The following is a 26,977-nucleotide window of genomic DNA, read 5'->3' on the forward strand; positions in this document are numbered from 1 at the left end:
AGAGAGCACCAAGGAGGAATCTGCAGAGAAACACACTGTGTGTGGGGGTGTGTAAAAGCAAGTTCTCACTATAAATGCATCAAGCCATCACTGGAATGGTGAATGTTCATAGTCCGTCTGTTAGACATCCCAGTAATTAAGTTCTGGGATGGGACGCTTTTGATCACTGCCCAGAATGCTATTTTTAGAGGAAGACTACCAGCTTCACCTGAGGACACAGACTTTGCAAAGGATTTTTGAGGTGAGAAAGAGCCCACAAGACAGGTGAACCCAGAGTACATACTCTACTTGAGCAATAGTTGCTTTCTTTGTTTTGTTTTTGTGAAAACAAGTGAATGGGCCAGTATTTGTTTTAATTTACAGACCACAACAAACCTCAGCAATGACTCAGGCCTGCAACAGCCTTTTGTAGAAAACTGACTTTGTATATACTTGAGGACAAATAATAGTGTTTTGACTTTCTGTTTTCTTTTAGCATTGGTATGATGACTTGCATACTGCATCTGTTAAGGCCATGCTTGCTTTCTAATTAATGCATTATTTCTTAGATTTTAGTAAATTACGTTGTGTTTTGTTTCCAAAGAAATGTGTTTGTCTGAAAATGTATATTATTGTATTCTTATGCAATTGTATATTTGACATATTTTCAGTTTTTTAAACTACAGACTGAAGGAAGAAACTGATAATTCATGCATATTCACACTACGGGAAAAGGAATAAAATCATAAGGCTGGTCTGTCTGTCACACAAAAAAATTACACAACTAGCCTTTGAAGCTTGACCTTGGTTTCAAAAGACAACTTATTCCGTTATACACACAACATGACTTATGTATTGGATGGTTGGAGCATATTGGGACCAAAACTGTATTTTGAGTCCCTCTCACAGCTAGCACAGACGTGGCAGAGTGCCTCTAGGTGCATGTTCTGACAGTATATTCACAGCAGCATGCCCCACTGATGTGCAACATACCTCACAACACAGATGCATACACCACTGACAGGAGACTCCCCCACCCTGCAACATGCTACATAGCTGACATGACAAGAACAGGTGACCGATCAAACCCCTGGTCTGACATGAACGCAGCTCATGAATTAAAGGAAAATCAGCCTTGGCAACAGGACACAATTACAATCATTTCAGTGACTGGGAGCAATGTGTTTCGTGACAGGTGCATGCACCACATTCTATGACATTCGTCCACACCACATACCTGACAGAAAAAGATAAGCGCCAACATGTACTGACGGCAACCTGCGTAACTTAGGCCAGCTGAAAAATCAAAATTTCTAGGTAGCATATTTACTATGTTGATTGAAAGCATACAACACACAAGATACAAATCATTTTATCACTACCATCTTGAATCATCAGTCTACTTTTTAGCACCCAAAACTGTTTGGTTTTAAAGGCTATAGTGATGACATACTGTTTTTTTTAATATTCTTTATTAAATGTTACAAACATTGAGTAACACTAAACAAAGACAAAACTTACAAAATTAAAAAAAGAGGTAAATTTTTACTGACTCATAGTCCAGTAACTCAATAGTTGTTTTAGACTCATATTCCACAGCCCTGGCCAAGCATGCAGTTCAGTTTTCTGTGTACAGTGATCCCCCGCCTATCGCGGAAGTTATGTTCCAGACCCATCAGCAATAGGTGAAAATCTGCAATACAGTAAACCCTCCTCCATTGTGGGGGTTGCGTTCCAGAACCCCCCGCGAAAGGTGAAAATCCGCGAAGTAGAAACCATATGTTTATATGGTTATTTTTATATTGTCATGCTTGGGTCACAGATTTGCACAGAAACACAGGAGGTTGTAGAGAGACAGGAACTTTATTCAAACACTGCAAACAAACATTTGTCTCTTTTTCAAAAGTTTAAACTGTGCTCCATGACAAGACAGAGATGACAGTTCCGTCTCATAATTAAAAGAATGCAAACATATCTGCCTCTTCAAAGGAGTGCGCGTCAGGAGCAGGGAATGTCAGAAAGAGAGAGAAAAGCAAACAAATCAATAGGGCCGTTTGGCTTTTAAGTATGCGAAGCACGGCGGCACAAAACTGTTGAAGGCGGCAGCTCACACCCCCTCCGTCAGGAGCAGAGAGAGAAAGAGAAAGAGAGAGAGAGAGAGAGAGAGAGAGAGAGAGAGAGAGACAGAGAAAAACAAACAATCAAAAATCAATACATGCCCTTTGAGCTTTTAAGTATGCGAAGCACAGTGCAGCATGTTGCTTCACGAAGCAGCTGCACAGAAGGGAGCAACATGAAGATAATCTTTCAGCATTTTTAGACGAGCGTCCGTATCGTATAGGTGTGCGAACAGCCCCCCTGCTCAATCCCCCTACGTCAGGATCAGAGAATGTCAGCGTGAGAGAGAAAAGTAAGTTGGGTAGCTTCTCAGCCATCTGCCAATAGCGTCCCTTATATGAAATCAACTGGGCAAACCAACTGAGGAAGCATGTACCAGAAATTAAAAAGACCCATTGTCCGCAGAAATCCGTGAACCAGCAAAAAATCCACGATATATATTTAAATATGCTTACATATAAAATCCGCGATAGAGTGAAGCCGCGAAAGGCGAAGCGCGATATAGCGAGGGATTACTGTATAGAAAGATCATATAAATAAACATTTTTTTTTTTTTTTTTTTATAGTTTACACCTTAAAATACCCCTCCCACACGCTTTAAACACATATAAACTTATTAAAACACACTTTGTAAACACTTATGATAAGTGGATGTTGGGCTACGGATTTGAGTAACATCTATTATAAAAAAATTTTGGCAGGGAGAGAGAGGCTTGATCTTCTCAGAAGACAATTTGACATCCTGCGAGAGACATTTTAACGGTCACACAAGATAAGGCAGTGAGACAGAAGGACAGCTGCTGTACATGCTTTTAAAAGATCGATGCGCAGAGCTACAAGCAGAACAGGCATCTTGGCAGAAGCAGCGCAAAGCCAGTAGCTGATCTGTCCACTTCTGCTTAGCGTGCCTTCAGCTCACCCCTTCACAACGCGAGCAGGAGAGACGCAAAGGCAGGCGTGTAGCGCACCTCCGAGGGGGCGGAGTGAAGCAATCGAGACCAGATCATCTCAGAGACACTTTGACGACAAGCAAGACTAGACAATACAATCTTAGGAAGCAAAACCCGTGAGATGGTGACCTTTGCACGTCACGCCCTACTTACAAACAATTTAAAACAAGTTCACTGATATCTAGCCTATCAGTTGTTGGAATGCTTTTAGCAGACAAACTTCAGGTGCTCCCAGCTCTTAAAACAATGACAAGCAGAACATGCAGCTTGCCAGCAGCAGCTGCAGCAAGCCAGCATGCGTTCAGCTGTCACACTAAACCCCCCCCCCCCCACTCCCGGATTCATTCCTCCTCCTTCAGAATGCTAGCAACGTAGCAGCGGAGACACGAAGTGACAAAAGGACAGCAGCTGTACAGGTTTTTAAGTGATTGACGCAAATTGCAACAACCAAACCCGGGGGTGGGCAAACAAAACCCCCTAGTAATAATAATAATATTAATAAATCCATGATGTAGCTGGGGCACGATATAGTGGGGGATCACTGTACACTACATATGACAATAAATCTGAAATAAACAGATTATGCTAAATTTTTGTTTTATCAATGCATGGCCTTGTGTTTTTGAAAAAGCCAACACATACTGTTGTCAATGTGCAAATCCCAATACTAATTGAAAAGCAATGTTGCGCAGTTTTTGAAGTAAGAAAAATACAAATAAACTTAAAAAGGAAAGAATAAAGCAAATTAAGAGATAAGCCCAAACCAGAATGTAACAGTAAGCTGCGATTTGTGTTTTATTTGTTGGAGATGCTGTTTTTCACAATGTGATTGAAAGAGAACAACAGAGGATGGTGCTCTTGAGTGAGTACAAGTAATTATTACTCTAGTAATTTATTTAAACCCACAGTATAATGAAGCAATACTAATTTTAGCCTAAGACCCCACCAAAAGTGCTCAAATGTCTCCCTGGACACAAAACAAATCTCCAGCCTATGCTAATCTTTACAATATAAACCCTGATGAACTATTTAACATCAATAAAATCATGAGATGTTTGTCTAACACCCCTTACTCTTGAACTTTGCCTACATTTTCCATTCCCTTTATTTGAGGATTACAGGAACACGTACACAGTGTCTACAGTTTATTTTTGCCATCCATGACAGCTTCTGTTTATAATGCCCTAGTACATGGTAACTACATGTTCAGAATTCATATTCAATGTGATCATAATGTTGGTGGTCTTCAACACTTTAAAATCCCTTTTATTTCAGGACCGTAGGGCTGTGTTTTGAAGAAGTACTCTTTATTTTTGCTTTGCGCCCTATTGTCTATGGGGGAGGAGCAAATCATCAAAAATTTCTATCTCCAGTTTTCGATGTTTTAAGGATCCCTGATACCAAAAACAACAAAACAAAACATCTCGATGATGGGTGTTGTGTGCCTGTCTTTGTGCGTGTGTCTGTGTGTCACAGTTCTTGAGGATGGACTAGAGCTAAAATGGCTAGAAGGAAAAATAACAAGCTTGAAACTTAGGCCTGTTGTGAGATGACAATGTGCTGATTAGTTTTAGAGCCAAATCATACAAGAGAAAGAGCCACTCTAGAGGAACCCTGAAATATGTCATTCTTCAATTAATTATGAATTCTTCTCATCAATTGCTATCGTAATGACCTATTTTATGATGATAAAGGCTAGCATCAGAGTGGTAAATAATTACTGAAATGTTATAGAATAGTTGGGTAACTTGGTTGATAGGTCACAAAGCCTACTGGTGCTCACATCTGAATTTATCACTTTTCTAGATTGAATACCATTCCAAAAATGTGCCAGAGCCTTAATATGAAACTACTGCTATCTATACATGAAGATAGAATTTAGATGTAAATAAAAACAAAAATGTTCCACACATTGACTTCAAGCAGTTGACTACAGTACGTTTAAGTATTTAATATATCAATATTTTATATTGTTTACTTAATAACTATACTTTACAAACATCACTTTCTCAAAAGCAAAAAAAAAAATTCAGACAAAGATGAAGCATTTCAATACTAATCCCTCATCCTGGAACACATCTTGAAAGAAAGGGGAGTCCACTCTTCAACTAATTTAGTTTTACATATTATATGAACAGCAGCATCTGTAGCGAGAGTAGGGAGCAGCTTGAGGAGACCCTGCAGAGGTGGAGATATGCTCTAGAGGGGAAAGGAATGAAGGTCAGTAGTAATAAGACAAACGTGTGTAAATGAGATGGAGATCAGAGGAGTGGTAAGGATATAGGGAGTAGAGCTGGCAAAGGTGGATGAGTTTAAATACCTGGGATCAACAGTAAAGAGTAATGGGGAGTGTGTGGAGAAGAGAATGTGAGGAGTGATTTGTGACAGACCGGAATCAGCAAGAGTGAAAAGGAAGGTCTACAGGATGGTAGTGAGACCAGCCTTGTTATATGGGTTGGAGATGGTGGCGCTACCAAAAAACAGGAGACAGAGCTGGAGGTGGCAGCATTTAAGATGTTTAGATTTGCATTAAGTGTGGCGAGGATGAACAGGATTAGAAATGAGTACATTAGAGGGCCAGCTCAGGTTGGACGGTTTGGAAACAAAGTCAGAGAGGCGAGATTGCGTTGGTTTGGACATATGCAGAGGTATATTAATTAATAATAATTTTTAATTTTTTTTTAATTTAATAATTTATTTTTTTTTTTAATTTTTTGCATTTATATAGCGCTTTTCTCACTACTCAAAGAGCTTAGCAATTGCAGGTTAAGGGCCTTGCTTAAGGGCCCAACAGAGCAGAGTCCATATTGGCATTTACGGGATTCGAACCGGCAACCTTCCGATTGCCAGTGCAGATCTCTAGCCTCAGAGCCACCACTCAGCCTCTTTCTCCCAATATAGGTGAAGGCTGGAACTGCCAGGTAAGAGGAAAAGAGAAAAGCCTCAGCAGAAGTTTATGGATGTGGTGAGAGAAGACATGCAGGTAGTGGGTATAATGGAGCATGATGCAGAGGACAGGAGGATATGTATAAAGATGATCCCCTGTGACGATTTACAACGGGAGCAGCCGAAAGAAGAAGAAGACGACATCTAATAAGACAGGTCTATGGGAGGTAATAAATATTCTACCTGACTAGTAAGTTTCTTGAGAAAAAGAAGTGTTCAGTGAGCTGACAGCACATTTATACTGGTAAATCCTATTTTCCTAGAGATACTTTGTTGAATATTGTAGTGGCTGCAAAGTACAAAACAAAACATAAAAATTCTTCAGTCCAGAAAAATGACTCTTATATATCTTATAAGGGTAATGTTATCAAAGCAATAGATAATGTTTTGTAAGTTGTAATTAGGCATTAACTTCAAAGACATCCTTTACAGCTAAGAAAGCATTAAAATCAAACGCTTAACTTATTCATTCTTTTGAAGCCTTAACACTAGAATCCCTGAAGCTTACAATTTTTTTCGTTGTCCCTGACTTCCTTAAATTTTCCTGACATTCACCAAGAAGCTTGTAGGTCCTTATCACTGTGCTAACAGCCAGCTTTTGTTTTGTAAATGTGTAATTTAGCTGAAAACAGCGTGCTACACAACCCCCGCCCCATTCAGTCAGATGAAGGCATCGCCCTGCTGCAATCCTCACAGTTCAAGTCTGTGTTGAAGTGTTTATCTGGCGAGGCATTTGTAAGGAATTATACAGGTAATTAAATATTGTGATTTGAAAGACATACATTTCATGTGTGTTCCGCGTCTACAACGATTTGTGTAAATATAGAATGACAGAGGAAATGAGAGTTAAGAAATGCTGAACACACGGCTAACACAGAAAATGTTTTATATGTTATAGTAATAACAATTTTGACGTGAACTGTAGGATGTGTAAAGCCCAAATATTCAAGAAACACTTTCACAAAAGGTGTAACAGAATATGCTATTATTCAAGAATAAAACCGAAGAAAAATAAATTTCTCAATTGACATGTTGCTAAAGCCAAACTATTGGTTGGTAAAAAATAAAAGACATTTGCATATGTGTGTTTGCGTGTTTCACTTTCAACCCGTTGTCACAGTGGTAACGCTACTCTGTCATGTATCTGTGCAGATGGCGCAGTGGACAAGCTACCGTTTAGCAATGGTGAGGTAATAGGTGCAAACCCAGTGTCTTCTCTGTATTTAGCACTTTGAGTAGTGAGCTGCTATCATAATTAAAATATAACAAACTAGGGGGCTTTGCCCCTGCTCGCTTCGCTCGCCAACCCCCGTTTTTGTTTTTCCGGATACACACTTTTAAGATTTTTTTTTTCTTTGAATTGTTGCTATTTCATTAGTTTCACTTTTACTTCTGAATCTTTTTAATGAGGTCAGTGAGACATGTGTTTTAAGACTTTGTACCATAATTCAGGATAGGTTTCTCTGTTTGGAATTTCAGCACAGACAAAAAGATCTATATCATCAGCAGTTAATAATTTTTTTTGCAAAGTAACCAATAAATGCATGTGAGGTAAATTCCGTTTTTGAAATTCTCTTGACTTAAACTTCAAAGCCTTACAATACTTACATACTTCTAACATATCACCTATGTCCATATATTCGATCTCTATTCGCCTTTTCGTTATTTCTCAGAGTGATAATTTCTCTTTCTTTGTGCTAATGCGACGTCTACTTTGTTTTGACACTGTCCTTTTTTCTGCTTTCATATTCTGTATCTTGCTCTGCATGTGTTTCACGCCGACGTTTTTTTTTAGTCTTTTGAATTCCAGTTTTCATTATCTCTAACCTGCTCTACATGTGTTTGGCCCCCTTGTTTATAACCTCTTTATGTTTTACTTTGTTTTCTACTCTGTCTTTTATTTCTGACCTCGCTTTGTCCTGCTTTTTTTCCCCAGTGACACCTGGTCTGTGGTGATTATTTTCCCTTTTTCGGGTAATAATTTCTGTTTGTTTGCGCTACTGCGATCTTCACTTTCTTTTTTTTATACTTTCTAATTTTCCTACTTTCATATTCTTTAACTTTCTCCACATGTGTATTGCGCCATGGTTTTTTTTTTTTTTTTGAGCCTTTCTAATTCCACTGCTTTCATAATCTCTAACCTGCTCTGCATGTGTATAGCGCCAATGTCCGGATTGGACTGCTTTTTTTTCAACTCCACTTGTTCCAGGCTGATAATTACATTCCTTATTTTCTGAATTTGAACCTAGATTATTCTGTTTCTTTTGTGTCTCTCCAACGCTTTTGAGTCTCTTTTTTCCACGCTGCTTTCTTCTTCGTTGAGTCATCTACATTTAATCTATAACGTATTGTCCTTAAATGCTTTATATGCGCTGAGAGCACTGGATCTGTGTGTGTGCGCAAAGCCAAAACACGACTGAATGTGTTGATGCTCGTGCTCTTATTTGGTTGTAAGTAGGGTGTGTCTTGCAAAAATCTCATGTTCTACGTCATCGCGAGACGGTCCTGGGTCAATCTCTTTAGTCACGCGGGTCTTTTAAGAGTCTTCCGTGATCTTAACATGAAGATCACGTCTTGACACCCTACTGTTTCTCTGCAGGATTTTTTTTATAATAGAGAGATACATACATTGAATGTGAGTCTGTAACATCCTGTGTAAATTTATGGTACTTGTAAAACTTTTCCTTCTACATGGACATTCATATCAACATGCCATTTGAATGATTTTTTATACCATTTTACACTTCTATAAAACTCAATTTGAACGTTTTTTTATTCAGTTTTATTCTTGAATAAAAAAATCATTCAAATGACATGTTGATGTGAATGTCCGTGTGCGGGAAAAAGTAGCATCCATCATAGACACTGCAGTGTCTGTTTGCTCAACAAGATACCAAGAAGAAAGAATTGAGCTACGTTTGTGTGTCTGCTTTTATCCTTTCAGCGCTAACTTTTATAAGCACCATAAATTTACACCGGCTGTTACAGACTCAAATCAAATGTATGTTTTTATTATATAATAGTAACTATAATAGAAGCTAGCTACTCAAAACGGTAAATGTGAGGTTGACCCAGGATCTAATCCTCAACCTCTTAATTGAGAGGCAGCACTCCTTATCTCTGCACCAACTAAGTAGACGTGTCTACTTTCGTATTGATACATGGCTGGGCTTCATTTTTTGCATACTGCCAGTAACATGTAAATTGAACAATTTCTTTTTCTTTGTTATATTCTTGAAAAAAAGTGCTCTTGTTTTGTTATACCAAAGTGTTTATTTGATATTTGGACTTCAGTCTTCACACATTATACACTTCACGTCAACATTTTGTCAATTATTACTATAACATGAAAAAAGTTTCTGTTTTAGTTATGTGTACAATATTTCTTGCCTCCCATTTCCTGTCATTTTACATTTATACAGATTGTTGTAGACATGGAACACACATGAAATGTATGTATTCCAAATAACAATTAATATTTACCCTAAACAATTCCAGACATCTCACACCCAGATAAACAGACTTCAGTTCTGAGTATTTGCGTCTGACTTGACTTCAGCTGCCTCAGTGGGGGATGAGTGAGCAGGCTGCTTGCCACCAGTGCTGATTGACACATTTGCAAAACAAAGAGGCTGATGAGGAGGTGTGAGGGAATTTATAGTGGCCCGGCATTACAGATATTTTAATAGGCTTCAGGGATTCTAGTTTTAAACAACACAATGCTGCAGGCTTGAATCAGAGAAGTACAGTCCATAGCCTGGCTTACTGCAAAAATTTTACACAATTTTAGAATTGGATGTAGTGGTTTAGGAAGTAATTACTGGTGTTCAGAGAATTGCTACAAATAAATTCTTATTTCACTTCATTTTTCAGATGTACAGTGTCATGTCAATGTGTGCAACATTGTGAATACAGATGAAATCTCACTGCACAAAATGCCTACTTTCATATTTGAATGTATTACGAATTATGTATTATAATATGAATTATTGTCTTGTTAAATTGAATATCATCCTTTTACAGAAAACACACTTTGGTGTGAAGATGTTTCTTTTTAAATTGTATTGGGAAGTGCAGTAATTAACAACCAGGAATACCTGATTTACATATGATGGGCTAAATACTAAACACAATGAATTAAAAAGTTTTTTTTTTTACAATTTACATATTGTTCAGGCCATAATTATGATATAGAGCAATAAGAGAAGAAACTGTGAAGAGTAAAGCACTAGTTGGGACTAGCGGTTTATTTATTAGCGAACATTTATTTGTTTACCCTTTAATAAAAAAAACAAGGAATTCTACTTAATATGAGCACCCAAATTAACTTATGCTTACCAAAATGGTATCATCTGAACAATTCCAAGACCAGCAGTATTTCTGTAGATTATATTAAAAAGTCCACAGGCATCATTACTGAGAACATTCAAGGAATTCATATTCTGAACACACATATTTCCAAGGATCTGACAAGCAGTTGTATTTGAGAATAACTGAAAAAATATAAAAGAAAAATATTGTTTGTGCATGCATTGGTTTGCTTAAATTAGGTAGAAAAATAATATTAATTATAACAAAAGAAAGCAAGTATACATATAAAGCAACAGATTTCATTTTATAATTTTTGTACTCTGTATAAAAAATCAAGAGAATGTGATGTGTAAAAATTAAATAGTTGCAACAGATATTAGACAATAGCCAAACTAAGTAAACTATTAGGTTAAATGAAAGATGATATACAGTACACAGTAAAGCCAAGTAATGCTCATTTTTACTTGCACTTTTGTTGGGTCAGAATAAAGAGTTTATAATCACCCCTGATGTAAAATTTCCAACAGAATCCCCCATGAATACTAAAACACTTGTTATAACACTTAAGGGTTTGTTAAATAAACCACTTTATTTTTCTTGTGCAACCACTCTTCTGCAGCTGATGTGATGGCTTTACTCTTGATAGGGCACTTTCCGCAGTAGTAGTTCTTCAGATTGAGGAACATGTGGCACTCACACTTGGTGATGTCCGGAGAACAGAGTGGATGGGCCCTCTCTTCAAATCCATAATTTTACACAACAGCCTTTTTAATCCACTCAGAAGAGAGGAGGTTGTCAGAGTTACTTGCCACTTTCCCTTGAATGCTGTACATACAATGGTAAAGCAGAATGATACCAACAAGTTACATGGGCCTTTGGAGACAGAGAATTAGTATGGACTACACCACTGTTATCATTAACTAGCAAACACATGGACCTCCAATCCTCAAATAAAGGTTTTACATCAAGAGCAAGATGAACAATTCCATTTTGGCCACACAAGTTTTTGTTTTCAGTAGGAAAAAATACTGCGCCGGCATGGTGGCGCAGTGGGTAGCGCTGCTGCCTCGCAGTTGGGAGACCTGGGGACCTGGGTTCGCTTCCCAGGTCCTCCCTGCGTGGAGTTTGCATGTTCTCCCCATGTCTGCGTGGGTTTCCTCTGGGCGCTCCGGTTTCCTCCCACAGTCCAAAGACATGCAGGTTAGGTGGATTGGCGATTCTAAATTGGCCCTAGTGTGTGCTTGGTTTGTGGATGTGTTTGTGCGTGTCCTGCGGTGGGTTGGCACCCTGCCCGGGATTGGTTCCTGCCTTGTGCCCTGTGTTGGCTGGGATTGCCTCCAGCAGACCCCCGTGACCCTGTGTTCGGATTCAGCGGGTTGGAAAATGGATGGATGGATGAAAAATACTTCGCCACAGTGAGCCTCATCGACTTTGGAAAGTGGTGCTCCTCAACCAAACACTGATGTAAAGGATGTAAAAGCAATGTTTGCTTATGGGCAGAAGTGAGTATTTGACAATCTCCTCATTTGTCAAAATACATCTGCCATTGTTTGTTCTTGCATTCTATATTGTGGAGTATATGTTGAATGATAATAAGTCAACATTACCTAGCTGCTCAATGACTCTTTATTCAGGCTTACCTCTAGTCATTATTCATTACTAAAACCCCTGCCTTTGTTTGGCTAGATGCTCAGGAGATGTCGCTACTGGAGTTCTTCATTGAGCCATCACAGTGTGTAGCACGGGCAAGAGCACATAAATAAATAATTTCCATCAAGAAATTGTTTTTAACAAAAATAATGGCAAGATTATTGGCACCTTTAGAAATTTGTATTAATAAAGTGTAACTAAAGCATATTTTCCAATTTATACCCGACTTTAATTTGATGAGTGTGTAAAAACTTTCAAGCAGTAATCCAGGACATCCTGTTTCACCAATATATAAATATGAGGTGGTACTGAGGCCAAATTCCCTTTTTCATGCCTCAAAATGTGAAAGATAACAGAACACACAATTCAAATGAGAGAAAAGCATCTTGACCTTTGTAAGTCAGGGAATGGCTGAAAATACCCATATCTACAGTTATGCCAGTAGTTACAAAGTTCAGACCAGATGGAACTGTTACAAACTTGTCTGGAATAAAATCCAAGTTCAATTTTGCCCCCACACCCAGTGAAAAGTATAGTACGAGAGGTAAAATAAAAATCCCCAAGGATTATCATTGAATCACCATGTGTCTAAAACTACCATCAGATATCACGAAGGCATGTCAGAAAAAAACCCTTTTCTGTTATTTAACTGCAAACATAAGTACTTGGAGTCTGTTATACGCTAGTAGAATTTTCACAGGAACCATGTTCTATGGTCAGGCGAAACAAAACTAGCAATTTTAGGCAATAAACACTCAAGGCAGGAATGACATATAAAGAAGGACGGCTATACCAAAAAAGAACTTGATCTCCACTGTCAAATATGGTGGACATTCTGTGATGTTGCTGGGGTATTTTTACCCCAAAGCCCCTAGGGTGTACATGGCATAATGGACTCCATGAAATAACAGGAGATTTATATTTAACTTTGTCTGCATCTGCCAAGAAACTAAAACTGTGTAATCACTGGATCTTCCAGCATGACAATGATACAAAACATATGTTGAAATTGTGATGGGCGTCCTCGGGCATTACCCGGCCCTGACGTCAGCTGGATGGAAGGACCAGGGGAGACAGAATCTCAGAGGCACTACCTCCCCTGGAACGCTAGAGTGGAGCCCTTCTGGGCAGCTGTGGCACCACGGATTCCCGCAGGGCATGCTGGGACTTGGAATTTGGTAAAGCCCTGTTGGGTTCCATGGGGGCCTCCGGGGGAGCTGCTGAGCCCTACAATGGACTTCCTTGACACCTGGCAGTGATTCCAGGTAACACTGATGAGTCACCTGGAGCACTCCCAGGAGTAGAATAAAAGGAGCAGCCTCACTCCATTTGAGGAGTCGGGTGAAAGAGGACAAAGCTTGCAAGGGAGGAGTGGAAGCAGAAGAACTCTGAATTGGAAGAGAAGAAAGGGTGGAGAATTGTGCTGTATGTACTGTGGTCTGGGGAGAGAAGATAAGCACTTCCCCAGTCTTGAATAAAAGTGTGTTGTGTACTGCACTTGTGTCTCAGTCCCCAGACCGAAACCTCATTGAAAATTTGTAGGTTGAGATGAAGAGGAGAGTGCACAAGAGGGAACCTAGGCACCCTGGATGATCTGATGAGATTCTGTAAAGAGAAACTGACTTGGATTCCATGTGCTATATCCTCCAGTCTTATATGATGTTAAAAGGAAGACAGCGCTGTTTCATTGGCAAAGGAAGGATGTACAAATTAATACATGAAGGGGTATCAATAATCATGGCACGTGTGGTTTTTAAAAAGTAATTATTTCTTGTTGTGGAATTTTTCTCTTTCATGTCCTCAGCATAAATTCACTTCAGTTAAAAGTTGGATTACTCTCACTTTTAGTGTGAGATTAAGGTAATTCACCAAAAGGTTATTTTTTATAACATTTTTACTCATCTTTACAAGAGGGGACAATAATTGGGGAGAAGAATATATATCTTGAATGCAAATGCCTTGCCTAGGTAATAAATGGGCAATGTTTACAGTACCTTGATTATATGCACACTACATCACTTGCGTATAAAAAAAACAGACTGCAAGAGGAAAGACTAACAGGAACATCTGTGGATGGCCTTAGACCTAGCACTGCCCTGTATATTGACACAATCTGGAGGGATCACATAGTCATTCATAATTAAGTATCGAGCACTGCTGGATGTTCATTTTTTTGGGGGAAATATAGAAAAACACTGGGATGAGCTGAAGCAACCAAATTGGCTTTTGCGTTTTGGATGGCAGTGCTATTGAGGGCATTTATGTTCTTTGACTCTCAGCTTGGTGTACAGGATTTGGGGAAGAGGCTAGGTGTAGCGTAAGCATGTTAAATGCACTAGGTGCGGAAAATGGCTTCTAAGACTTGGAGTGTACCTAAAAGGAGAGCAGGGAGGAGCAAACCAAGAAATGCTCACCAGAGGATACTCCTTGTAAAACTAAAACACCCTATTCTGATCACATTACACCCGTTATTCAGCAGCTTCATTGGCTGCCAATAAAGTTTAGGGTCAACTACAAAATTTTAGTCCTTACATATAAGGCCATTCATAATCTTGCCCCCACATATCTCTCACAGCTCCTACAAGTCATTAAACCCTCTCGTATGCTCAGATCCTCTTTTTCCATTAACTTAAATAATCCACCAGCACGTCTTGTTACGATGGGATATCGAGCATTTAGCAGATCGGCACCTTCCTTATGGAACTCTTTACCTGCTTATCTTAGGAGTATGACTACCCTTCACCAATTTCAGGCTAATCTTAAAACTTATCTGTTCAAAATTGCTTATTCATTGTAACTGTTATTGGTGTTTTATCTGATGTTTTATTTGGATTTAAAATTTTCTAGTTATTGAATGTTTATTTTTTACCTGATTGTACAGTGACCTTGAGTTTTTTGAAAGGTGCTTCAAATAAAATGTATTATTATTTATTATTATTAAATGAGGAAAGTGTACTGTGTCGCTAGTAATGGGAGGCGAGCGCTGAATTTCCCATATATAGTAAATGATTTGTTTATGTACTGTATATATCCTGATTAGGACTCATGAGGAGGTCCACTGGACATCAGTTGGTGCAGGAAGAAGATAATGTAGGGTTTCCTGCACTGTTCCAGTTCATCTCTCCTCTGTTTGCTTTTCCTGGTAGATGGAGTACCCCTGGGCCAATTACATATTTTGTTTATTTTCTAAGTGAAAAAAGTTAATACAACCTCTGGGGGGAATAAACAAACACTACATACATCCATCCATCCATCCATTGTCCAACCCGCTGAATCCGAACACAGGGTCACGGGGGTCTGCTGGAGCCAATCCCAGCCAACACAGGGCACAAGGCAGGGAACCAATCCTGGGCAGGGTGCCAACCCACCGCAGGACACACACAAACACACCCACACACCAAGCACACACTAGGGCCAATTTAGAATCGCCAATCCACCTAACCTGCATGTCTTTGGACTGTGGGAGGAAACCGGAGCGCCCGGAGGAAACCCACGCAGACACGGGGAGAACATGCAAACTCCACGCAGGGAGGACCCGGGAAGCGAACCCAGGTCCCCAGACCACCCAACTGCGAGGCAGCAGCGCTACCCACTGCGCCACCGTGCCGCCCACACTACATACAGTATTTCTGCAAATTGTTATGTTCAATTACTATTTTTTACTGAATTTAACAGATTAGAAAAGTGAAATGTGAAAAGATTTGAGTAGCCTACGAGTCAGTACTTTGTAACATCTTTCTGGCAAAAATCACACCTTCCAACAGTCTCTCTTTATTATTTTATTTTCAATAACCAAATATTACAGTGGCATGCCAGCTCAACCAAACAAATTATAATAACAGATACAAAAAAAGCAAAACAAAACAATATTCCAATATTCTATTTGCCAACAATCTTTCTATTCTTGCTTTAGTACTTTTTCCTTAACTTTCTTGTAGAAGGCTTCAAGCTCTAAAACATTCTTCATTCCTAAATAAACAGTTAAGTTTACTAATTTGTAGACCTACATGCCCTTTTTCCTAATGAGTTTAGCCATTTTTTACAATTATTTATTGATTTAAGATTGTAGAGAAAAGCCAAGCATAATGACATCTTTTATTAGCTAACTAAAAAGATTACAATATGCAAGCTTTCGAGGCAACTCAGGCCCCTTCTTCAGGCGAGATGTAATATTATTGTGTGACTTTAAGATTGACATACATGTGAAAAAGTATGTACATCCCATCAAATGTTTTCCTTTTTAATATATGTAGACATATCAAGACTTGATCCTCATTTAAACAATAGCTATAGGTAAATACAAACATCATACCACATTTACATGTTGTACTCAATTGTATAATTTAAGCACTTTGCATGTGTAATACCTAAAATTAGAGGCCAGGCCATCCCAGCAAGTGTGTTGAAAGAACTCTGGAATTCCATCATGGAACCTACAAGTATCTCTTGTCACAGGTGACGTCAAACTGCACAAGTCTACCAGTAGTAATAGGCAGCACAAATTAGATCTAAATGGAAAGTGTACCAGGAAGAAACCTTTGCTGTCCAGAAAGAACATCAGGGTAAGACTACACTTTTCCCATTAACACCCAAGTAAAGATTAGGGGCCTCATGCATAAACGGTGTGTACGCACAAAAATGTTATACGCACATTTTCACGGTAGCTCCAACCCTGGCGTACGCAAGTTCTCCGCTCGGTTTTGCAAACTGGTGGCACCCAGCGTCAAAGCAGTGCTACTGTTCCAGTGTGGTTACCCTTTCTTTTTTAGATCCACATCCCTGATACGGCTTTATCACATACACTGAAACTAACTGTATATCGTTTATTAGTTTAAGGCATCTGATTGTAATTAACCTGTAACAATATAGGGAATAGCCAAAGTATTCCAAATACCATAGCTGCTTTAGTGTTGTTACTCTCACTGCACCTTCTTTTTCTTCTTTCAGCTGCCCCCATTAGGGGCTGCCACAGCGGATCATCTTTTTCCATATTACTCTCACTGCACCACTCGGGAGTATTTATATCACTATATCTGAGTGGGGAATAACAGATCTACAGCAGCTGATCAAAAAGAGAATTATTGGTATACAGCATCAAGCACACGCTGCCTCAGCCATGCTGTCTATTGAACTGCTCTCACAGGGCAAACACTTCAAAGCCTTTCCTGTACGGACCTCGCGGTTCAGAAACAGCTTCATCCCAAGAACTATAAATGCACTCAATCAGTCCATCAAGTGCTCCTTGTAGAACTGTTTGTACTTATAAGTACAATTACCTCACTGTAAATTTGCACTACAGTTATAATATTGCACAACCTGAGCCACTTTATAAAGCGCGTATTTACATATGATGACGATATCATTTTTAAGATGAAATTCAGCAAAATATGTTTATTATATTATACAGTTAAAACTAACTTCATTTAAATAATCTATATTGTTAATAATTAAACATTTGAGGACACGGTGCTGCAGCGCTAGCGAGGAGCTGGCGCTCTGTACACAGATTGTTCCTGTCTCGCACTGTATTCTTGGTGGTGCTGGCACGACACTGGAAGGATAGATGGATAGAATAATTAAACACATAATACGAAGATATTTCAACGTTCCTTAAAAATTTTGAAGAATCGGCATTCTAAGCTTACAGATGGCTTAATGTCTATTACAGAGCTGATTGTGTGGCGATTGGGTATTTGGAGAAAGAAAAGTAAGAACAGGAATTGGGGGTTTGTACTTTTGAAAGAGACAGCACTGCTACAATAAAGTATTTCATCGAAGGTCGCGCAGCAAGCATCTTGCGTGAGACATATACAATCACTGCACCACCTTGTTCCCATGTTTAATAACATGCTTTAACTCCTATCATCATGAAAATGATATCACATATACATCTCAGTATTTTGAGCTGTAATATTACGAATGTAATGGATTCTGTGTCCTGTTGGAGGAAGAGAAAGCCTGGATGCACATAGAAGATCAAATACAAAACACAGCATTTAACGTGCTACTTTAGTTACGATGGGATTTGAGAAACTAGTAAATTAAACGATTTTAAGATGAAGGTTATGATGTTCTACTTTAATGACGTGCGCCCACGGGTGAAGAATAAGTCTTTGTGCATTTTATACGTGCCTCCGTGTCTATCTGTGTCGGGTCGGGTACTTATATAGCGCCTTTGTTACACATCTTATATTGACACTCATCGGCCACTTTGTTTGGTACACCTTTCTAGTATTGGGTTAGACCCCCTTTTTCCCTTCAGAATTGCCATAATTCTTTGTCACTAAGATTCAACAAGGTTCTACAAACATTCCTCAGGGATTTTAGCCCATATTGATATGACAGCATCATGCAGTTGCTTCAGATTTGTCAGCTGCACATCCATGATGTGAATCTCCTGTTCCACCAAATCCCAAAGGTGCTCTACTGGACTGAGATCTGGTGACACTGGAGGCCATAGGAATACAGTAAACTCATTGATGATCTGAGCTTTGCGACATGGCACTTTATCCTGCTGGAAGTACCCATTAGAAGATGGGTACACTACGGTCAAAAAGGGATGGACACAGTAAGCAACAATACTCAGGTAGGCTGTGACATTTCAACGATGCTCAATTGGTACTAAGGGGCCCAAACTGTGCTAAGAAAATATCCCCCACACCATTACACCACCACAACCAGCCTGAACCGTTGATACAAGGCAGGATGGATCCACGCTTTCATGCTGTTGGTACAAAATCTGACTCTACCATCCAAATGATGCAGTAGAAATCAAGACTCATCAGACCAGGCAACATTTTTCCAATTTTCTATTGTTCAATTTTGGTAACCTTATGTGCAATGTACCCTTAGTTGCCTGTTTTTAGCCGACGCGTGAGACCTTGTATGGTCTCCTGCTGCTGTAACCCAACACGCTTTAAGGTTCAATGTGTTGTGCGTTCAAAGATATTCTTCTGCACACCTCTGTTGCAACAAGTGGTTATTTCAGTTAGTGTTGCCTTTCTATCAGTTCAAACCAGTCTGTCCATTCTTCTCTGGCCTCTGGCATCAACAAGGTATTTCTGCCCAGACAGCTGCCATTCACTGGATATTTTCCCTTTCTCGGACCATTCTTTGTATACCCTAGAGATCAATGTGCATGAGAATCCTAGTGGATCAGCCATTTCTGAAATACTCAGACGTCTGTCAGGCACCAACACACATGACATGTTCAAAGTTACTTACATCACCTTTCTTCCCATTTGGATTTTCGGTTTGAATCTCAGCAGATCATCTTGACAATGTCTACATACTTAAATGCACTGAACTGTTGCCATGTGATTGGCCGATTAGATATTTGCATTAACAAGCAGTTGTACCTAATAAAGTGGCCAGTGAGTGTATAAGTGATGTTCCTTTTGCCCACGGGAGGTTTCAAGGGAGGTTGTTGAGGGAGGAGTTTGGGGGAGGCTATGGAGAACGACTTTCGGACAGCCTTAAGGAGATTGTGGTCCACCATCCGGCGTCTCAGGAGGGGGAAGCAGTGCAGTGTCAGCACTGTATATGATGGGGATGGTGCGCAGTTGACCTTGACTCGGGAAGTTGTGGGTCAGTGGGGGGAGTACTTTGAAGACCTCCTCCATCCCACATGTCTTCCAATGAGGAAGGTGGGCTCCCCCATCTCTGGGACTGAGGTCACCGAGGTGGTCAAAAAACTCCTTGGTGGCAGGCAGTGGCGGCTGCTAGCTTTTGAAACAGGGGAAGCTCATATTAGGCCTTCATCATAAAATTCATTATGTTATTTGTACGTAAATTCTGCCCTCCGTTCCTTTTGCAGAAAATGGTCTGTGACCCTGTTGTACCAATTGGCCGTCTTTTCCAAGGACTTAACCAGTTTCCTCTCAATGGCCAGGAAAGCAAGGTTGCTCAAACGATCTTGGCCCATCGTGTTGCGGGAGTATGACTTGACCCGTTTTAAACAGGAGAAGCTCCTCTCTACACCTGCTGATGTAGCGCCATTTGTTGCCACTAACGACAACAGCTTGTATAGCTGAGGCATTGCACTATCCAACTCCATGTCTTTAAAAAACACCAAGAAATCACACAGCTTACCCCTGCTCCCCTGTAAGTCATGATCTGAATATAGTACTTGAAGTTCAGATCTCAGTCTCCCTGAGTCAAAGAAATGGCCATAACTTTTCAGCACACTTTCAAATGCCTCCTCTGGAAACACATGTCTCATTTCATCAAATTTCCCTGGATTGACTAATTCTAAGAAGCTCATGCTTTCCAAATTTGAAAAACGCTGAGAAATCTGCTCCATGAGATTGTCTAGGATCGCCATGTACAAATTTCTTTAGCAGTCCTGGTGATCCTGTAATTGTGACAGACGGCGCTTTCTAATAGGTTCATCTCGAGGGTCTGATGTGAGATTTGCTGCTTTTGCATAAACTGCTTGATAAGACTCCTCTGATCTCTTCTCCTTGACAAAAGCAAGGAGAGACCCAATTCTTTTTTTGCAGTAAAGAACATCCATAGCCCTTTGCTGGACAATATCAAAGACAACATCTGTCTCAGAGAATATTTGTTCATATGTGTACAACATGAACACAAACTCAAAATCCTCCAGTTTCATTATGAAGCCTTTGGCAGCATCTAATGTGTCATCATCCATGCTCTCATCCTGGGTAATCTTGTCAAAAGTCTGCAGGAGGCCATCATAATTGTTTGCCACAGTGCTCACTATCCGTGATGTGAAATTCCATCAAGTAGGAGCGTTTCTGGGCAATCTTGAAGACCCTGCAGACTCAAGAAAAGACATCCTTTTTGTGGACTTTGAAAAAAATGTGGTGAACCCAGAGAGAGATGCAAAAAATATTATTGACTCAGGCAAGCATTTAGCACCCTGGGACAACACCAGGTTCAGTCTGCGTGCATAGCAATGCACAAACACTGCACTAGGGGCTATTACTTTAACGTTGGCCTGTAGGCCATTGAGAGATGAAGCAAAGACAGCAGCCCCATCGTAGGTTTGTGCCACAAGTTTTTCTCTAAAACTGTAGCCCTGCATGTTCTCGTTTAAAACTTCAAACACAGACTGAGCATCTCGACCCCCTGACACATCCAAAAATCCAATGAAGCACTCTTGAATTTTACCTGCACTATCCACATATCTAACAATGACAGACAGTTGGGCATGGCAAGATATGTCAGTTGCTTCATCCACCTGCCATGCAAAAAAAGGAGCAGTTTGAATTTCACCTTTTATATGATCAGAAACACTGGCTGCGAGAGCAGAGATCAAGTCATTTTGGATTGAGTGGGACATACCAGAAAATACAGCTGATGACTGAAATTGTGTGGCCAAGACAGAGTCATATTTAGCTAATGTTTCTGTAAATTCCCTGTAATTCCCCTTATTTGCTGATTCACTACTCTCATCATGCCCCCTGAATGCCAAGCAAGGAAGTCACATCAATTAGACGGTTTAGGAAGGCCCCGTTTTTTTTTACTGTTTCATTATGTTTTGCCACCTGAATGCAAAGACTTTCATTGATTGCATGTTCAACCCTGACCCTGCCCAGACAAGTTAACCTTGCACATGAACTCACATGTTCTTTGCACTTTTCATGCCTTTTGTATGCCCTGACAAAGTTACCCAGATCCCCAAAACCCACGTTTGACCAAACACATCCCATTCCCTGAGAAGGTTTCATCAAGAGGCATGGCCAACAGTACATTTTCTTTGTCACAGCACTTCCAGTCATCCAGTTCACCTTGTCATACCAGGAGAGCTGAAAAGACCTGTTATTTTTTCCTGATTTTTGCACCAGATCAATCTTGGGCGTTGGTCTGTCCTGCCGTTTAATTCTGAGTCTCTCCTCGTAAGGAAGACTACTAAATGGTTTTGCCAAAAGCAGGTCAACAATATTAGCACTGTCTGCCATTATGTACAGCTTGCTAGCTGGCTAGTTTCCCCTTCCACGAGCTACTTTAATTATATGAACGAACTAACTTTACAATGCTGAAACAAGGAGCAAAGTCAAGAACGCTATGTTTTTTTTTATTATTTAAAGAATGATTTGTACAAACGGGCGGCACGGTGGCGCAGTGGGTAGCGCTGCTGCCTCGCAGTTGGGAGATCTGGGGACCCGGGTTCCCTTCCCGGGTCCTCCCTGCGTGGAGTTTGCATGTTCTTCCCGTGTCTGCGTGGGTTTCCTCCGGGCGCTCCGGTTTCCTCCCACAGTCCAAAGACATGCAGGTTAGGTGGATTGGCGATTCTAAATTGGCCCTAGTGTGTGCTTGGTGTGTGGGTGTGTTTGTGTGTGTCCTGCGGTGGGTTGGCACCCTACCCGGGATTGGTTCCCTGCCTTGTGCCCTGTGTTGGCTGGGATTGGCTCCAGCAGACCCCCGTGACCCTGTGTTCGGATTCAGCGGGTTGGAAAATGGATGGATGGATGGATGGATTTGTACAAACAAAAATGGTTTATATCACCAGCAAACAATACAGAGTGCAGCAGTTTGTTGTACGACTTCACCTGCAAATCCGCATGGGACTGAACTCGAATCTCTGTAGTGCTGATGTATACTTAAGACATGCTGTCAATCAAAAAAAGGGTTCCGCCCTTTAAACAGCTCCTCCAATCACCATGCAGCAGCCCAGAGTCCTGGCCCGCCCACTGCTCCACTCACTCCCAGAGAAGCTGAGCTTCCCTGGAAGTGACGATTTTGGTGCATTTATCCAATTACCGTCCAGCTTTTCTGCAGTGAAAAAAGCTCTTCTGTGCTTGCCCATAGAGCTCCAGTGAAGCTGGGCTTCAGGAGGGTTTAACGCGCTGTGCTGCACGGAAATGTATGACAAGAAAATCGCATCAAACAATCTACAATAAATACCTGATTCTGAACGAGCTAGTCATGAAGTTGAACGCGTTCTAGCGCACTTTTATTAAAACCAATATAAATACGACAGTGCATATATGAGCATTTATTTTCTGACATAGCAGAGGAAGCGGAGCTTCCCTTGTAGTCTTAGAGCAGTCACCACTGGCGGCAGGGCCCCAGGGGTGGATGAGATACGCCTGGAGTTCCTTAAGGCTCTGGATGTTGTAGGACTGTCTTGGTTGACATGCCTCTGCAACATCTCATGGACATCGGGGACAGTGCATCTGGTTTGGCAGACTGGGGTGGAGGTGGTCCCCCTTTTTAAGAAGGGGGACCGGAGGGTGTGTTCCAACTACAGAGGGATCACACTCCTCAGCCTCCCTGGAAAAGTCTATTAGGGGGTCCTGGAGAGGATGGTGCGTCAGATAGTCGAACCTCCGATTCAGGAAGGAACAGTGTGATTTTCGGCCTAGTCGTGAAACAGTGGACCTGCTCTACACCCTTGGCAGAGTCCTGGAGGGTGCATGGGAGTTTGCCCAACTAGTCTACAGGTGTTTTGTGGACTTGGAAAAGGCGTTCGACTGTGTCCCTCGGGGAATCCTGTGGGGGGTGCTCTGGGAGTATGGGGTACCGGACCCCCTGATAAGTGCTGTTCGTTCCCTGTACAACCAGTGTCAGAGCTTGGTCCGCATTGCCAGCAGTAAGTCGAACCCGTTTCCGGTGAGAGTTGGACTCCGCCAGGGCTGCCCTTTGTCACTGATTCTGTTCATAACTTTTATGGCCAGAATTTCTAGGCGCAGTCAGGGCGTTGAGGGGGTCTGGTTTGGTTGGCTCAGGATTGGGTTACTGCTTTTTTGCAGATGATGTTGTCCTGTTTGCTTCATCAGGCCGTGATCTTCAGCTCTCTCTGGATCGGTTTGCAGCAGCAGAGTGTGACGTGGCTGGGATGGGAATCAGCACCTCCAAATCCGAGACCGTGGTTCTCAGCTGGAAAAGGGTGGAGTGCCCTCTCAGGATTGGGAGCGAGATCCTGCTCCAAGTGGAGGAGTTCAAGTATCTCGGGGTCTTGTTCATGAGTGAGGGAAGAATAGAGCGGGAGATAGTCAGGCAGATCGGTGCGGCGTCCGCAGTGATGCAGGCTCTGCATCTGTCTGTCGTGGTGAAAAAGGTGCTGAGCCGAAAGGCAAACCTCTCAATTTACCAGTCAATCTACGTTCCTACCCTCACCTATTGTCATGAGCTATGGGTAGTGACTGAAAGAACGAGATTGCAAATACAAGCGGCTGAAATGAATTTCCTCTGCAAGGTGTCTGGGCTTTTCCTTAAAGACAGGGTGAGAAGCTCGGTCATCTGGGAGGAGCTCAGAGTAGAGCCACTGCTCCTCTGCATCGAGAGGAGTCAGATGAGGTGGCTTGGGCATCTGATCAGGATGCCTCCTGGGTGCCTCCCTGGTGAGGTGTTCCGGGCACGTCTAACCGGGAGGAGGCCCAGGGGAAGAACCAGGACACGCTGGAGGGACTATGTCTCTCGGCTGGCCTGGGAACGGCTCAGAATTCCCCCAGAACAGCCAGTAGAAGTGGCCAGGGAGAGGGAAGTCTGGGCATCTCTGCTCAAGCTGCTGCCCCCACGACCCGATCTCGGGAGAGGATGGATGGATGGATGAATGGATGTTTCAAATGCATTTTTTGATCTCTTGCAGTAATCCTGTATGTCAGAATTATCTGGATTTTTAAAACATTTCCTTGTACAGTGATCTTTTCAGTTGTACTTTTTTTTATAATACTCCTATTTATCCATTTTGGCAGATCCTTTAGTCTTTTTGTTTTATTGTTTTTTGGAATAAACTTATTTTGAGTCTGGAATAAGGACAGGTTTATTCATGTAAATGTCATTCTTCATGCACATATTTTTCAGAAAGAGTTTTGTGGAAGGATTTTGACATAGATAACCAGAGATCTCTCTCAACATTTTGAAATTGTCAAACCCCTGTTTTGTAACCAAAATCCTACACACATCTTACTAATTCTGGCTGTTCCTTCATGTGTTTAGGTTTCTACATACAGAAATGGCAGTGGTAAAAGCTGTCAAAGCGACAGTTACAATCTTTTATGTTCTATTTCTTTTTATTACCACGTTACCACGCTTCTTTTAACTTCACCTCTTTGTTGTCTGATACAAATCTTGTAATCATTATTTAACCTACTTGCTATTGTCCAAATAACTTGAAATTCTGCACACTTACTCACTTCTGATGACCATACATGAATCAATAATCAGTTTCACTAACTGATCAATTAATCCATGTTAATTAAGAAATAAAATTTTCATATGAAGGATAGTTAAAGATTTCACCAATAGATGGCGCTAGTAACAGAAATATTAAAGGAAGCGTTAAAATATTGATTACAAAATTATACTAAAACAAACCCAAGACTAAAAAGTTGAAAATAATATATATATATAAAAAATAAAAAGTGTACTAAAAAGTATAAGTAAAAAATATAAGCGTGGTTTTTAAAAAGTATATTTTTATATATATATTTTCTCATCAACATTTACTGACAATTTGGACATGACCTGCACTGAAAGGTACACAAATACATGCATCATTACAAACCCACCTGGCACAATATAATGATAAAAAGAAATGCTGAACCTATTTTCTGAATGTAATTTGAATGTAATTGGGACACATGGGAATAAATTAAATTAGACAGTTGAAAGGTAAAGTCCCAGCCATGCCACAATGGTGTGGAAAATTTAAGATTTAGTAGATGAGTAGTGAGAAAAGCGCTATATAAATGTAAAGAATTACTAATATTATATCAAGGATTTCTCAAGAGTGAGGAAAAAGACCAAGAGAGGCTGATACTGTAGATGTGACAGTAAGATAATAAAAAGTACAGAGTAATCTAGAGAGATACCCCAAAAGGCTAAATACGACAAGCAACAATAAATGCTTCACAATTGGTTATGTGGTTGTTCTATTGCATGCACTTGTTTTCTACCATACGCTGTATTAAAAAAAATACTTTTCAAATTTTATATATTTTAGAAGGAAAAAAATAAGTAATTTCAGTATATTTTAAATCTTACCAGACAAGCAGCTGCTGAAGCTTGCAAATTTTTAGCAAACCAAGATGAATGGACTGAAATTGCCTGAAAATTTATATGAAAAAATACTGTTACAAATGTGCCTTTAATCAGATTAAGATACAAAATGTGACGCATATCTTAACAAACAAGTCAAATTATGACAAACAGAAATAAAGGCCATAAATACTCTTAACTGTATAAGCATGCACACATTTTCATGTGACTTATATTTATCCAACTACTATGAAGTTTGTTGATTATGGGAAATGTACAGAAATTAGACAGCACATAAATAGAGAGCAAAGAATGCTAACAGAAATATCTCTGGTTTGAAAGTAACTAGACATTTCTCCAGTGACTACATGTTTATAACTAAATTAATGTTATACATATGACTTTTACACAGATATTTATATTATTGACAAGGAAAAAATTATTGGAAAAAAAAAAAACTAAGTTCAACAATATTTTTGATTTTATTCACAGTTTCAGCACAAATATTTTATAAAGAATTTAAAGAAAAAAATCATTTCACACCACTGAATACCTGGCAGTGTTTTATTAAGTTATTAATAAATGAAATTGAACACCAACTAAACAACTGTAAAATTTCTATTTAATATCTTGTTAAATCAGGAGATGTACAAGATTAATTAGACATATGCAGCCTGTTAGTATATCACATATTTTTGATGTCCAGTATAAATTATATTCAATTCTGATCAAAACGCTGCTATTAGTAGCAGGCATTTACTGTAAATAACTGTATAGCTTCAGATGCATCTTGAGGCAAGCTGCACATAATTCTAAAATATTTTTTGCAAGCCTGTTAACCGTAAAAGTGCTACAGTGCTGCACTCCTATTTTTTAAAAATCAAGTTACAATAAATTTACAAAAAAAATTGTATGTATGAACAAGTAAAACAAGCAAAAAAAAAAAAAATTATGATTTTTTTTTTTGTTTAAAGCCAGTAACTGGTTGTGACATCTTTAACAATAGCAACTGCAATAAGATATTTTTAGAAGATATTAACCTAGCTTTAACAGTGCAATGGAATATTGGCCTA

At 40.0% G+C, this 26,977-nt stretch overlaps 1 protein-coding gene across 3 annotated transcripts in view; it reads right to left on the reverse strand.

The window, feature by feature from the left end:
- The window catches only part of tmem67 (transmembrane protein 67), a 152,038-nt gene that overhangs the window by 75,783 nt on the left and 49,278 nt on the right, over nt 1–26,977 (reverse strand). For all 3 annotated transcript variants that reach the window (XM_051935495.1, XM_051935496.1, XM_051935494.1), the window contains exons 7-8: nt 25,911–25,973; nt 10,332–10,486 (exon numbers count right to left, since the gene is read on the reverse strand). In XM_051935495.1, coding sequence (XP_051791455.1) covers nt 10,332–10,486; nt 25,911–25,973 — 218 coding nt within the window. The remainder of the gene's footprint in view (nt 1–10,331; nt 10,487–25,910; nt 25,974–26,977) is intronic.

This window comes from Erpetoichthys calabaricus, chromosome 13 (genome assembly GCF_900747795.2).
Source record: "Erpetoichthys calabaricus chromosome 13, fErpCal1.3, whole genome shotgun sequence".
Classification (NCBI taxonomy): domain Eukaryota; kingdom Metazoa; phylum Chordata; class Cladistia; order Polypteriformes; family Polypteridae; genus Erpetoichthys; species Erpetoichthys calabaricus.